The sequence below is a fragment of the Aethina tumida genome, chromosome 4, assembly GCF_024364675.1.
Source record: "Aethina tumida isolate Nest 87 chromosome 4, icAetTumi1.1, whole genome shotgun sequence".
Taxonomy (NCBI): Eukaryota; Metazoa; Arthropoda; class Insecta; order Coleoptera; family Nitidulidae; genus Aethina; species Aethina tumida.
This window is the reverse complement of record NC_065438.1, coordinates 8,920,120-8,935,337: the sequence shown is the minus strand read 5'-3', so window position 1 is coordinate 8,935,337 and position 15,218 is coordinate 8,920,120. Positions and strand designations below refer to the sequence as shown.

General features: G+C 31.8%; 3 protein-coding genes across 10 annotated transcripts; all 3 read right to left on the bottom strand.

Moving 5' to 3' along the window:
• Positions 1-26: 26 nt before the first annotated feature.
• Positions 27-5,161, bottom strand: LOC109596082 (inter-alpha-trypsin inhibitor heavy chain H4-like). Of its 3 annotated transcripts, XM_049966990.1 has the most exons (19): positions 5,007-5,160; positions 4,827-4,947; positions 4,540-4,776; positions 4,019-4,489; positions 3,682-3,969; positions 3,401-3,631; positions 3,057-3,342; positions 2,703-3,005; positions 2,619-2,657; positions 2,539-2,562; positions 2,432-2,446; positions 2,347-2,373; positions 2,231-2,257; positions 1,971-2,078; positions 1,751-1,919; positions 900-1,134; positions 615-849; positions 330-564; positions 27-279 (listed from the first exon to the last, which is right to left on the bottom strand). In XM_049966990.1, exons 2-16 carry the CDS (start codon positions 4,944-4,946, stop codon positions 1,107-1,109), a joined length of 2,373 nt encoding a protein of 790 aa, XP_049822947.1. In that variant the 5' UTR covers position 4,947; positions 5,007-5,160; the 3' UTR covers positions 27-279; positions 330-564; positions 615-849; positions 900-1,106. The 3 variants fall into 3 exon arrangements, with proteins under 3 accessions (XP_049822947.1, XP_049822946.1, XP_049822945.1); XM_049966989.1 differs by lacking the exons at positions 330-564; positions 615-849; positions 900-1,134 and having other exon boundaries at positions 1,701-1,919; positions 3,401-3,632; positions 3,680-3,969; positions 5,007-5,161; XM_049966988.1 differs by lacking the exons at positions 330-564; positions 615-849; positions 900-1,134 and having other exon boundaries at positions 3,401-3,632; positions 3,680-3,969.
• A 554-nt stretch (positions 5,162-5,715) lies between these two features.
• Positions 5,716-9,273, bottom strand: LOC109596090 (inter-alpha-trypsin inhibitor heavy chain H3). Of its 5 annotated transcripts, none has more exons than XM_020011540.2 (11): positions 9,113-9,273; positions 8,153-8,741; positions 7,545-8,096; positions 7,265-7,489; positions 6,928-7,213; positions 6,548-6,874; positions 6,411-6,494; positions 6,333-6,353; positions 6,120-6,245; positions 5,899-6,064; positions 5,716-5,846 (listed from the first exon to the last, which is right to left on the bottom strand). In XM_020011540.2, exons 2-11 carry the CDS (start codon positions 8,735-8,737, stop codon positions 5,780-5,782), a joined length of 2,439 nt encoding a protein of 812 aa, XP_019867099.2. In that variant the 5' UTR covers positions 8,738-8,741; positions 9,113-9,273; the 3' UTR covers positions 5,716-5,779. The 5 variants fall into 5 exon arrangements, with proteins under 5 accessions (XP_019867099.2, XP_019867101.2, XP_019867100.2 ...); XM_020011542.2 differs by having other exon boundaries at positions 6,120-6,242; XM_020011541.2 differs by having other exon boundaries at positions 6,333-6,350.
• Positions 9,274-11,809: 2,536 nt separating this feature from the next.
• LOC109596091 (germ cell nuclear acidic protein-like) lies at positions 11,810-14,628 on the bottom strand. Of its 2 annotated transcripts, none has more exons than XM_049965959.1 (6): positions 14,457-14,628; positions 12,986-14,410; positions 12,755-12,931; positions 12,487-12,676; positions 12,315-12,422; positions 11,810-12,261 (listed from the first exon to the last, which is right to left on the bottom strand). In XM_049965959.1, the coding sequence occupies exons 1-6, from the start codon at positions 14,527-14,529 to the stop codon at positions 12,003-12,005; spliced, it is 2,232 nt and encodes a 743-aa protein (XP_049821916.1). In that variant the 5' UTR covers positions 14,530-14,628; the 3' UTR covers positions 11,810-12,002. The 2 variants fall into 2 exon arrangements, with proteins under 2 accessions (XP_049821916.1, XP_019867104.2); XM_020011545.2 differs by having other exon boundaries at positions 12,986-14,398.
• Between the last annotated feature and the right edge of the window lie 590 nt (positions 14,629-15,218).

Here is a 15,218-nt window from a genome sequence, read left to right as displayed (position 1 = left end):
CTGCTTCATAACAGAGGAAGACAAATAGAGAATTAGAGTATCTATGTGTTTCTTTAAAGTACATTATTCTATTATAAATCTTTGTAACAAAGTGACAAGTAATGTACAATTATTTATAACATGTTATTCTATTTTAGTCTCAAAAATACTAGAGTGTCCAATAGTTTTGACGGTGTGTATATAATCTTCGGACAAAATTAAAACAATTTTATAATTTATACATTAACTCCAATAAAATTAATTAAAACTAATTAGGATGGGCAGCAGATCCCAGTATACCTGAAACAGAATAGTTAAAATTTTGTAAAACCTTTAATGTCACCACGTACTTTCCAAGAGAACAAGTAAACTTCAAGAAAATTTGTAATAATAATTTGTAATAAGTAATGTACAATTATTTATAACATGTTATTCTATTTTAGTCTCAAAAATACTAGACTGTCCAATAGTTTTGACGGTGTGTATATAATCTTCGGACAAAATTAAAACAATTTTATAATTTATACATTAACTCCAATAAAATTAATTAAAACTAATTAGGATGGGCAGCAGATCCCAGTATACCTGAAACAGAATAGTTAAAATTTTGTAAAACCTTTAATGTCACCACGTACTTTCCAAGAGAACAAGTAAACTTCAAGAAAATTTGTAATAATAATTTGTAATAAGTAATGTACAATTATTTATAACATGATATTCTATTTTAGTCTCAAAAATACTAGAGTGTCCAATAATTTTGACGGTGTGTATATAATCTTCGGACAAAATTAAAACAATTTTATAATTTATACATTAACTCCAATAAAATTAATTAAAACTAATTAGGATGGGCAGCAGATCCCAGTATACCTGAAACAGAATAGTTAAAATTTTGTAAAACCTTTAATGTCACCACGTACTTTCCAAGAGAACAAGTAAACTTCAAGAAAATTTGTAATAATAATTTGTAATAAGTAATGTACAATTATTTATAACATGATATTCTATTTTAGTCTCAAAAATACTAGAGTGTCCAATAATTTTGACGGTGTGTATATAATCTTCGGACAAAATTAAAACAATTTTATAATTTATACATTAACTCCAATAAAATTAATTAAAACTAATTAGGATGGGCAGCAGATCCCAGTATACCTGAAACAGAATAGTTAAAATTTTGTAAAACCTTTAATGTCACCACGTACTTTCCAAGAGAACAAGTAAACTTCAAGAAAATTTGTAATAATAATTTGTAATAAGTAATGTACAATTATTTATAACATGATATTCTATTTTAGTCTCAAAAATACTAGAGTGTCCAATAGTTTTGACGGTGTGTATATAATCTTCGGTCAAAATTAAAACAATTTTATAATTTATACATTAACTCCAATAAAATTAATTAAAACTAATTAGGATGGGCAGCGGATCCCACTATACCTGAAACAGAATAGTTAAAATTTTGTAAAACCTTTAATGTCACCACGTACTTTCCAAGAGAACAAGTAAACTTCAAGAAAATTTGTAATAATAATTTGTAATAAGTAATGTACAATTATTTATAACATGATATTTTATTTTAGTCTCAAAAATACTAGGATGTCCAATAATTTTGACGGTGTGTATGTAATATTCGAACAAAATTAAAACAATTTCATAATTTATACATTAAAATAAAATTAATTAAAACTAATTAGGATGGGCAGCAGATCCCAGTATACCTGAAACAGAATAGTTAAAATTTTATAAAACCTTTAATGTCGCCACGTACTCTCGAAAAGAACAAGTAAACTTCAAGAAAGTTTGAAGATCAACTAACTGACTATAAACTTCGGGACAATTAAATAAAGATTTACACATTCCGTTAGAGTTTTTGGGCGTTAAAGGACATGGAAATGAAGTAATCGCTGGATTACCATTCTTTCCCAGATTCAATAAACCTGAAATAATTCGTTAAAAAATGTTCTTGTTTTGTAAAAATTATTATTTACCAGTTGGCGTTGTAAGTGTTCCATTTGGAAACAGGATCGAATTTAACCATGGAAGTTGGCTTTTTATTAGATAAATGGGTGTCACAAGATGCTCAGGAGAAACTATATCTGAATAAATTAATTATCAACATCATTTAATGTGGAAAAATAATACATATTCAATATATATATATGTATATATATATATATATATATATATATATATATATATATATATATATATATATATATATATATATATATATATATATATTCCTTACCATCATAGCTTCTAATGAAGTATAAAGCTGAAAAAAATAATTATCAGCATTATTTAATGGGGAAAAATAATACATATTAAATGTATTATTATATATTTTAGTATTATATTCCTTACGTGGATAGGTTATGGGTGACCTTGAAACTGAAAAACAAAAACTAAAATTATAAGAGTATGCATAAAAAGATGTATTAATACTCACTATAATTACGTCCGCCTATGAAAATACAAATAATTTAAATAAATATTTAGATATAAACTAATAATTCATACTTTAAATAATCAATATTATATTAATTTTATACTCACCAAAAGATGGACCGGAAGGCGGATCTAAAGAAATAATTCCTTGTTAAAAAATGTAACAATTTTAATAATATCCTACTTACTGGTAGGCCGATGTTGTATACCTGTCTGAACTGGAAAATCTATCTAACAGGTTATTAATACTAAAATATTATAGAACATATTACGTCTTGGCAACTTTCTGGACGCATCTTCGGTATCAACGGCGCTGGTGTCATTAGGCTTTACGACAACCAAAGAAGTGACGTCGCTGACAAACGAATACTTCAAGGCAATGCGCAAAGCTTCTTGTGTAGGTCCCTTTTTGTTTTTAGCTGCTTTGCGATGCTTCAATAGTTGCTTCAACGTTAAATAAGCCCAAAGTCGTTCCAATTGGGATACCGGTCTTTCTATTAGAGGTTTCATGATTATTTGCTGGCCTGCTCTGAAACCTACAACTTGGTGATCCACATGAACGAAGCTGGGGTCGACTGCAAATATAATTCTAATGGATGCTTCAAGGGAGAGTTATGTTTTCTTACTTATTCTTCCCGTCACTACGATTTCCGATCCGCCAAACAATATGGGGAACTGAGTTTCGGTGAGATCGGTGGTGTTGGATACGTAAGTGAATTTGATGTTGGTGAGTAAGGGTGAAGAGATTGATTTATAGAAATTTTCCAATTGCAAAGAGGCATCAGCATCTTCGTATATATGTCTAGCAAAGCCTTTATTTTTCAAGGAGATTTTCTCCAAGAATTTTCTGTCGGATTCATCTCCAAAAGACAGTGTAAATATTGGAACTTTCCTCGTGTTCAATTCGGTAATCTACAAGAATAAGTGTGAGCATAACTTGAAAGATATTTTGGGCTTAATAATGGCTTACTGTGGAAATTATTTTCTTATTGCTAGTCTCACCAATTGTTGCCTCGCCATCAGTCAAAAATATAATCATTGGTTGATTTTTCTCATTAAAATTTTTATCAATCAGTTGTAGTGATACTTTTAAGGCGTTATTGATATTAGTTGCTCCCATTGCTTGGAACTGATTAACCACTTTCATGGCATTCTGTATATTCCCTTCCTCAGCCTGATACGCATCAGGCAAATCCTTTTTCTATAAATTATTTTTTAATAAAATATGTAAATTCTTATTTAAATATTCACCTCAGGTAGGTTTTGCATTTTAGAATAGCTCCATGTGCGTGATTCTCTGTAAGACACAGAAATATTTTTCACGTCCCATGCTTGGACATCAGTTGCAAATTCAATAATATTAAATTTGTCTTCAGGTTTAAGATCGGACAGAATACTATTCATTGCATCCTTCAACTGGCGTATTCTGGTCCCAAACATACTTCCACTTGTATCCAAGACAAACAAGACATATTTTGGTAGTGGAGGCAAATCGCTTGGTGCGAAAAAATGAACAAAATATCCTTCGTTGACCAAAATCTGAAATTTTATATTAATATTATCAAAAATGATGATTACTTTAACATACTTCACCGCCTTGAGGATCTCTCTCAACATCATATTGAACAACAAATTGTCCAGCCAAACCGTTATTCTCATTAGTCCCCAATTCCTTCGCATATTCCTTTTGCCTGACAATGTCAGGACTAAAATGCACCAAAGCGGAGTTGTTCCCAATTAATTTAATGTCAGCATTCGTTTCTAAACTGTCCTTTTTGTTTTTGTCAATCTCATTGCCGGTTCTCAATGCCGGAGTTCTGACGAATTTTAAGGGACGAGTCTCGTCGATGTACACTTTCACATCCAGGTCTTTAACAGGCTGTCCAGGCTGAATGTTTAAGACTACTTCATACTGTTCGAGTTGTCTCTGAAGTAGTTCTTCGTATGTCAAGTAAAAAATGGCTTTACTTTCGGGCTCTACGTTTACATTAACTGTGAATCTGTTCGAATCTCTCGCTCTGACCCTCACATGGGCGGCCCCTTGTCCTCGACTCACTGCCTAGAATATTTACGTTCTTGATGGCCTTTCAAACTTTAAAATTAAGGTACCTTATCGTAGATTCTTTTAGCTTCCTCCTTCTCTTTGACGTACGCCTTGTACTTTTTCCCACCCATTTCCATAATAAACTCAGATATGAACGCACTTTCCGGCAGTACCACAGAAAATGTTGTTTCTTGGGGTGATTGATCAAAATTTTTAACTTTACTGGTTATTAAAGTGGTGGCAAATCTGTTGGTGACGTTAGTTTCTATGTTCATTTCGTATATTTTTGGAGTTATAGACCTCTATAAGGAAAACTTAAAAAGGTAATTCGTTATGTAATTAATAATCTTACATTTGTGTCCGCAACTTTATTTGTTGCTTCAGTAGTTACTATTAATTCCTCAGTTCCACACCGGGCATCCTTTAGCAGTATTATGCACAGTAATGTGCATATAAATATTTTTAAAATCATACTAAAATGTTAAATAATTAATCTATTTAAATGTAATAAAACAATCACATGAAGACGTACCTTTTGTACAAAACGTCTAGAGAATTAAAACTACCACTTCTATAAATTTCCCAAGAATCGGTATTAATATTATATACAATTTCTCCCTTCCTCCCGCACTTAATTTGTTTATTAGACGAGAAATACTAAACAATCATTACACTGGGGATAACCCATTAACCCCAGCATGTCAACAGATTTGATTTTCTTTGAATAGATTGGTTGGTAAAATACAAAACAGTATATTATAGATGCGCACATATAATGATTTGACATTCCATTTAATATTATCACAATGTTAATAATTAATTTGATAATAATTTTATTTATAAGCGAGTCGCAATAAACTAATTATTTTTTTATTACTAACATTCATATCAAAAATGCGATATAAAAATAGAATTTCAAATAAACATAGCTGGAAATTTTATTTATATATAATATATTCAATACTATTAAAGATATTGCCGGCAATTTATGTAACATTTGACGTCAAAGGTGCTCGGGGGACAGAGATGGCCATTCAAACACAGTTAGATTTTTCATTACTCAAGTACTCTTTAATAATTGTGGACATGTGTTTGGGAACGTTTTCTATTTGAAATAAGTGAGATCTGGTAAATAATTACTTTGATATCAACAAATTATCAAATCATTCATTAATTATTCACATATTTTATACTGTTAATTAATCGGCGTAAATATTTTACATAAGACACAGTTAGACACAATTTATTAAAGTACACACTTTATTAATATTCTACAAATAAAATGCAGAATTAAATAAATAAGTATTAATTAATGGGAGTGGAAGGGCTAGATGAACTTGCCATTACATCGTGACAACACACACCGGTGTATCTGAAAAGCAGAGCATTAATAAAAATTATCAGTTATATTCCTAGTAACTTACTCGTTGATTTTGCAAGAATAGGACAATAATATATCAAGGTTTTTCACAATCGAAGATAATTCATTGCAACTCTCCAACAGTTTGCAGGTACCATTTATTTTAGTTGGAGTTTCACAGCTAATTAGAGTACCGTTCATTGTTTGACCCACTCCCAAATTATAAGTCTCTGTAACATTGTGAAATATGTTTAATCTTCTTTCTATATTGAATTTAATACGTACCATTTTTATAAGTGAATATTCCATACTGATCTATCCAACTCAATAACCAATCATAGTGTGTAGCAATAAGAGGGGATGGTGAAACAGTAGTCTGATATACCAAGTAACCACCAGATTCGAATTCTACTACAATAAAACATTTGCAATTAATTTAATAAAATGTCTTTTAATACTAACTTAAACTACATATATGAATTCATAATGTCAACTTACTTCTATCACTATCGGTATCTGCTGAAAACGATATAATCTCTAAGTAACATTAAATAACATACAATTATTATAATATACCTTCTGCAAAACTTTGGTATGCCGGTCGACCAGGGTAATACATCAAAGGGGTGGATAATGGACTGTTGAAAGTTTGAATACCAGCTATAAAATATTTCAATTAATTCCATATGTATACTATGAGTATACAAACTTACCTGCTAAAGGAGCGTATGCAAGACGTCTATTAAATTCAGTTTTGGAGGCATCTTCCGCCTCCACAGTACTCGTATCGTTGGGCTTAACAACTACCAAAGAAGTGACGTCAGTAACAAACGCATACTTCAATGCAATATCCAAAGCTTCTTTTGTCAATTGTGTTTTATTGTCTGACGTTTCCCTTTTTTGTAATATCTGTTTCACTGTAAGGTAAGCCCATAATCTTTCAATACTAGTAACTGGCTTCTCAATGGAGGTTGGTAATTTTAATGGTCCGTTAACACCAAAGCAGTCCACCACGGCTGGTTCAAACTTCTCATTAGGAGCTACGGATGAAATTTATGGAAGCACTCACTTTTTATAACACAAATTAACTTACCATAACGTCCAGCTACTACCAATTCACTTCCGTCGAATAGAATTGGAAATTCCGTCTTTGTTAATCCAGTGACGTTAGACACATATTTGAAATTAACTTTGGTAAGTAATGGAGAGGAAATCTCCCTGTAAAATTCTTGAAGTTGTAGGGCAGCATCTGCGCCTTCGTAAATATGTCTAGAGAATCCGGAGTTGCTCAACGAAACTTTCCGGAGAAACTCTCTGTCAGCACCGTCTCCGAACGATAAAGAGAAAATTGCTGCCTCTTGAGTGTTCAGTTCGGAAATCTACAATTAACAAATTAATAATTTAATAATTAATAATCGTTTTAAGTATACTTTGGCAATAATTTTGTTGACGTCAGATTCTCCCTGCGTCACTTCACCATCAGTTAAAAACACTATCATCGGTTGATTCTTGTCATTTTTGTTCTTTTGGATTAACTTTAGGGCTACTTCCAAAGCAGCCTGAATGTTAGTAGCACCTTCTGCCTGTAACATTTCAAGAACTTTCTCGGCATTTTTGATCGACTTAGTACTATAGAATGGAGGCCAAACGTCGAGCTGTAAAATAATTACTTTGTTAAAATTCACTCACAGTTTATTTTTAATGTCTTACCGTTTCATTCTGGACCGTTGGTGAGTAATAATAATCGTCACCTTCTTTATAAGACACTTTCATTTCGTCGATATTCCAAATTTTAGCACCGGTATTAAACTCCACGATATTGAAAACATCTTTGGCATCCAAGTCATTTAAAATCTTTTGCATGGCTTCCTTCAATTGCTGGATTCTAATTCCGTACATACTTCCACTTGTGTCCAGTACGAAAACTACATATTTGGGTATTGCAGGAATATCCTTAGGGGCAAAGAAATGTACAAAGTAACCATCGTCTACCAAAACTTCTCCTCCTTGGCTATCTCTTTTAACGTCGTATTGAACGATGAATTGACCGGCAAATCCGTCATCCTCTTTAGATCCTAACTCTTTGGCATATTCTTTTTGTTTAACAACATCTGGGCTAAACTTAACGACTGCAGTCTTTTCATCAATGTTTTTAATGTCAGCTTCTGGGTCTAAATTGTCACTTTTTTTGCCTATTTCATTTCCAGATCTGAGGGAAGGTGACCTGACAAAAGATAGGGGGCGTGTCTCATTTATTAAAACCTGTAAATAAAATTTGTTACTTATTTTTATTTATTTTTTATTCGCCTGTTGGATACCTTAGCATTTAGATTCTTGACAGGTTGTCCGGGATGGATGTTGAGAACAATTTCATATTGATCCTTGTTCCTTTGCAGAAGCTCTTCGTAGGTTAAATAAAATACGGCCTTGCTCTGAGGTTCTAAATTAACATCAACCGAAAAACGATTGGAGTCTCTGGCACTTGCACTGACGTGCGCAGCGGTTTGTCCTCTCAACACGGCTTCGTCGTACGTCTTCTTCGCCTGTTGTTTTTCTTCAACATAAGCTGTGTAGTTTTTACCATCGATTTCCATTATCAAACCCGTTATAAAGGCTTGTTCGGGAATGATGACCGAAAATGTGGCTTCCGCAGCCTCATCTTCCGCGTTCTTTACTTTGCTTGTTATCAGTGTTTTGGCGAAACGATTTGTGACATTCGTTTCCAAATTCATTTCGTAGATTTTTGGAATGGGTTTTGGTGCTTCACTTACAGGACTCTCTGATGTTCCCGGGATGTCCAGGGGTGGTGGTGGTGAAGATATCACCAAAGACTGTTGTGGTGCACATATCGCCAACGAAATAAATGTGCTCAAACATATAATAAATTGGTGCAGATGCCCCATAATGCTTAAAATATAAATAACGATATCATATCACGTACTGTCTGTCTCCCATAAACAATTATCATAATATTAAAGTGCTAAGGTTATAAAGAAACCTTTTGGTTATCGTATTTGTTATATGTATACAACAAGTAAATATTTTTTAGTGTTATTTATCCACATGCAAAATGAATATACATAAATAGAAGTATTCTCAATTCCACGTTTATATTACAATTTTATTTAATTTTCATGTGGGTTTATATATTAAATAATAACCACACAAAAGTTTCGTTCTAATAAACAACAACAATTTTACAGGAAATCAAATGTGAAAGTTTGAAAACGCATTTATTTAATGATAAAATCAATTTAACAAAATAATTGTATTATCACCTGATATTCCAGTCAGTCAAGTCACTTTATTTCACCGCACGTTCAATAACTGAATAAAAATCCGTTCAGACAATACAACTTTTCAAGGTAGAACTCGACGCGGGATGTCCCACTGATGTGGAGCCTGGGTTCGTTATGTTCAGTATTTATGAACGCAACAAGTTTCTTCTCCGAACCATGTGACGTTTACCTTTTTTACATGTAGAGGATAATCTTTACTGAAATTATCATTATATAGTTATCAGTTCTTAGGAAATGTTTTTATGATGTCTTGTTATAAGAACTTACATAAATTTATTATTTTAGACAAATCCTTGAAAATTGTACTTAATTTTAATTATTTTGTTATTACACAAAATTATGTGCAGACTCAATAATTAAATTACTACTTAGAATTTATTATTTATTAGGATCCATTTCGATATAATAAATCTCATTATGTGTAAACAATACAATCAAAATAAAATTATCTTCTATTTTGGGTAATTAATACTAATTCAATTCTTCAATTCAGTTACTTTCTTATTCATATTAAATTAAAATTAAAAAATTTTTATATTTAGGTACTGCACTGAATGAATATATACTCACAAATGTTTATTAACCACATCAGTAAATTACAATTGGAATTTCCACCTGTATACTCGTATAGTCATTTCTGTAATACATTCATGGACATCAATATGAATACTGGAATTCCCCGAACAATTTGAATAAATAAAATCGGGATGCTTAATTTAGACACTATTAAATACAAAACAATAACAACAACACAAATTTCATTAATACATTGTTCTCAAAAAAGAACACACCTATATAGTGACGTCTGTAGAGTTATGTTCTCTCTCTATCAGGGGAGCTGAGGCATGCCTCCAGGAAAGATTTTTATTATTGCATTTTTTTTACGACATGACGACAATCAATAATAACACGATAGAATTAATTAACATAAAAAATGTAAATTGACATGGTGGATTTTTTATTAAGTAAATGTGTATTTCCAGTTTTGAGTACTATGACAAAATGTTTATTTTGTTAATGAACTAAGAAGTTCTGTTCCTAATTTTAATTCTTCAACAAATACGAAACAAAAAAAAACCGCGGATTGACTAACGGGAAGTACAGTATTAAATAAATTATATTTCTGGTCATATCTTTCATTTTCAAAGGATAATGAAGATATTTGCTATAAAAGAGATTTTTGTGATTTGCAAAAATCTGCGAACTAAATTTGCATGACAAAAGAACAAATTTTTACATAAATCTTTTGGTGATCTAACAACATTACATAAAACCTTTTTTTTTAATAACAAATTAATAAACAACATTGAACAATGTTTATTTTATTACATAATGAAACTATAAAATACATTATCCATTGTTATGTTGTACAGTCATACGAAACACATAAAAACATTCAAATGGTTTGCTTCTGTTCCCCGAATTTTTGTCCAAAAATTCTCATTACCATTGTGTGTTTCATTAGTGGTGTTTTTCTTTTTGCGTAGTTCTCTTTCAAATATCTATTTATTGTACAAGGCAAAATGTATTGCCAGTTTTTCTGTGTAATGCGTTTAGTTTAGTCGGTATAACGTCACCACCATATAATATGATAATTCAAATTATCAACAGTAGCATATAAAAATGTATGGTTTATTTAATATTTAGCCGAAATATGCTTAACATTTTTCGGTCAGTTTATAAGCACAACGTGATTTATAATGTATGTACTGTATAATACTTCTTACTTATGTTTTTTATGGGATTAGAAAAATAAAACAATTAAAATCAGACAAATCTTTATTCATCGAAAATTTGGTTCCAAATTCCATCGATAAAGTCCAACAATGTTATAGATATTGTCTGTTGCAGAAATTTCACCCATCATTCTACTGTCGCACATGTAGAGCTCCGTTCTACCTCCTAGAAAAATACCATTACCTTACCATTATGGATCCACCTTGGTATGGGTATGGTATTACTGCACATAATGTGGCTTTATTCATTGACTTGGAGATCTCCAAACTCGTATTGATCTTCTATCACTAACTACTCCATATCTGCTATCATCTATAAAAACCACAGTATTCCACTCTTCATGCCACAATTCTCTTCCCTGGCAAAAAGCTAATCTCAGTGCATGATTGGCAGGCCAAAATTATCTCTTGTCTTAGAAGTATGCAGATTCTTATTGGGTATTGTCGTGCTTCTCTGATTAATAATATGTCTTACCAGTCAGATGTAACGACCTTTTCTAGACCCATCTCGCACATGTCCAGTCTATAGAAACCATTCAAAGAGTCTGCACACTACCGATTGGTCAACACTAAATGCAATGGCCACAACAACTTGTCTTCAGGCTTGAGGCATTCCTACAGCACGATATCGATTAACTTCTTACAAATGACGTCTCTGGATGATTATAAGAGAAAGAAGTAGAAGTTGGTTGTTAATTCTTGAACAGAATTAAAATCAAACTAAATGTTTAACCATCGACTGAAACTTACTGACTGAAATCGTTTTTTGACTGAGAGTTTATTGTTTCCATTTTTACTTTTTTATGAATGTATGATTCATTTAATATTTTGGTCGAAACATGCTTAACTTTTTTCGATCAGTTTATTATTAAGCATATCGTGATTTATCATATAATAAAACTTTACTTTTTTATGTGATTAAAAAAATAAAACAATTAAAACCAGGCAAATATTTATTCAAATTTTTACATAAATCTTTTGAAGATCTAAGAATATTACATTATTGTTTATATCTTATACTTGTTTAAGATCGTTTTTTATAATATCATACTAATAATCAACATTAAACAAAGTTTACATTATTACATAATGAAACATTAAAATACATTATCCAATGTTGAACATAAAAACCTTCAATTATTTTGCTTCTGTTCCCCGAATTTCTGTCCCAGAATTTTCATCACCTCCGCGTGTTTCATTAGTGGTGTTTTTACTTTCGCGTAGTTCTCCTTGACAAATAATGAGAAAGCTGTGGGTTCTTTTCTCGGAGTGACTGGCACAGTTTTCGTTTCGCCGCTTTTGCTCGTTTTGTTTATTAGCACCTCGAATTGGCCATGGCAATAACCGCACCGCTTCTGATCTGTGTTCAGCGACTTTGAATGTCTTCCAAAACTAAATGAACAATCATTATTTAATGGTGTTTTTGAATTAATCATGATTATTACCTGTAGCCACACTTTGTACATTTGTAGGTGTACTTTGTCTTAATCTGATAATCGTGACATCTCTTTATCGGCGGAAGCTCCGGGAATCGTTTCATAGCTTTTGACGCCCTGTAAAAATAAAATTGGTTGTTTTGTAAATGGCCATAGTAGTAGTCAAGTAAAAATATTTTACCAAGCTTTCCAGTAATGCCCATGGCCATCTGAAACGTTATTGACCATCCAAGTAGCAGCATGACACAACTCATGCACCAATGTGTCTCTTAATCTATCAGGAGAATCCACGACTTTCGTTGCTAATTGGATTCTAACGGATCTTTCTATCTTCCCCGACTTTCTTGTGATCTTTTTACAAAAACAAAAACCTGTATGAAAAAATAAATATGTAATTCTGTTTAATTAAAAATGTTTATCAATTAATAACTTAATAAAAAAATTTATACCGGCAGATCCCCTCATTCTGTCATTCCAGTCAATTGAAATGTCCGCAGGTATTTTCTTTTCAAATATTTCTTCATTATATAAGGTAAAAAGGGCAGCCGCCAGTTTTTCTTTGTTCTGCTTAAAGTTTTTTCGGTACAGCCTCACCGCCATATCACATTTCTCCAAAGGAACAGAAGCTACAAAAAACAAAAGTAATTTTACTTCCTATCATTATTACATTTAATAATTACCTGACAGGGACTCTAAAAACGTGTACGTTTCTTTTTTCACAGCCTTCTCAGTTTTTTCATCAGATGTATCAGTGAACCAATCATCACTAGAATCACTGCTTCTGATTCTTGCCTTACCTACTTTTTTAAAGGGAACATCTTCACCAGATGAAGAGGTACTATCATCAACTTTTGCTGTTTTTTTCGAAATAGTTTTTTTATTTGTAGTTGGATGTTTTGTACTGTCAGGTTTCTTATTGACACCTTTTGTCTTCACAGGTTTTTTAATCTCTATATTGTTTAATTTTTTAGTTATTCTGTCTTCCAAACTTGCACCCAAGTCAGACATATCAGGATCATTTTCTTTATTAATGTCCTCTGTAAATTTTTTAAAGTACTTGGAGGTTTTGTCATCTGCATCCAAATTATCAAAATTCAGCTTTGTCCTAACTAATTTGTTGTCTGAATCATCTGATTCTGTGTCAGTATCACAAAGGTATTTTAATCGATCTGCCCATGGAGACTCAAATTTTTTACTTAAAGTATTTTTCTGTAAGTTTTTCAGCAAATTGAAAGGTCTGGTGGGTTTTTGTTCTGTTTTTGGCACATTTGCAACCACTGGCTTCAACACATTCCTTTTCTTGGGCTCAGATTTGGGTAGGACTGTCTCTCTATTTTCTCTCCAACTTGTCCCATATAAATTGTCCAGCAAAGACTCCACTTCCTCTGTGCTTTGTTCAATTTCAGCACACTTTAAGTTGCTACCTTTAGAATTTTCATTGCTGAGCCTTTTCTGCACCCTCTCCTCAAATGAGTCCTCAATACACAAGTTTCCTAATGAGTTGTTAATTTCTATGAAATCATTGTCTTTTTGTTCTTGAGTTCCTGTTTTAAAATTGTATTCAGTCTCATCAGTCTTTTTAAGTGAAGATGGTTTTTTGAATAATTCATCAAATCTACAAACATCAGTGGTGAGTTGGGTAGAATTCACAGCAATTGCTGCTCCTTCTATTTGAAAATTGCCACCAACTTCATCACCAAATATTGTTGAAACCTCACTGAATTGTGTTAAATTCATTCTTTCACTTTGAGATTCACTTGGAAGTTTACCAATCCAGCTTTGAATGTCTTGCATCTTTTGCTTGCTCAAAGGTACACTCACAACACCTTCCAGTTCTTTCTCCAAGTTCCTTTTAACTGTTTGCACCAATGATGGTGTTGGCTTGGGTGGTGGTTGTTCATCAGCAGATGATTCTGAACATTCAGAATCTGATATTTCAATTACATCATAAGCTACATTTCTTTGTACTTTTGGTGATTCACTTAAAGAACTTGAATTTGAACTGCATTCTACTACGTTCTCAGTCTTTATGGTTTGTTTATCAAATGCAGCAGACCTTCGAAAGTGCTTTTTTAAAGCTAATACTGATGTCCCTAAATAAAAGTCTTATATTAATTTAGTTTTTCTATAATTTTAGATTTTAACAATTACCTTTTTTGGATGCTTTATATCCTTCTTTAACTTTTGGGGACATGGTACTTAATAATTGAATTGTATCGTCCATCTTTCTTGTATGTATATAATTTTTATGCAAATATTCCCATTGGATTGGGCTTATTACCACAGTGTTTAAAGGACTTGTCCGTTCATTTAAAAATTAAATTGTAAAAACTTGTATAAAAAGTGTAAAACGTTTACATCATTTAAAAAACATTTGACCGTTCAAATTCTCTCGTTTTATCAAATTCTTGTTTGATAAAATTTTCTAATATGTATGTATAAAAAATACTAAAGTGAATATATTTTCAAACTTCATCATAAACGTCACTGATTATAGTTATTTACAATAATAAATCAATAAAAATATTAACTAAATAATTAAAACATTAACGATCTTATTAGACAACCCAGACTACACTTCTTGATAGTTCAGTGTATACAGTGTCGAAACTGCTCCACCCTAGGGATTTTGTAAGAGATACATATATGACAAAGGGAGTAAAATATAATAAATAAAAAAATAAGAACAATTAAATAAGATGTAAAAAAAGGTAGGCATAGGCATAGGCAGTGGAACAATACTCCAACCTGTGATAAAAATTCTCACGCACGTTTACTAGAGTATCAGGAGTAATATTCTCCAATAAATTAATTAAACGGCCTCTTAATTAGGTCCATTTTCAAACATCTCCGCAAATTGACGGCGAATACGATACCTGGATAGGTATGTTCTGTAAGCAAAACCAAATGATC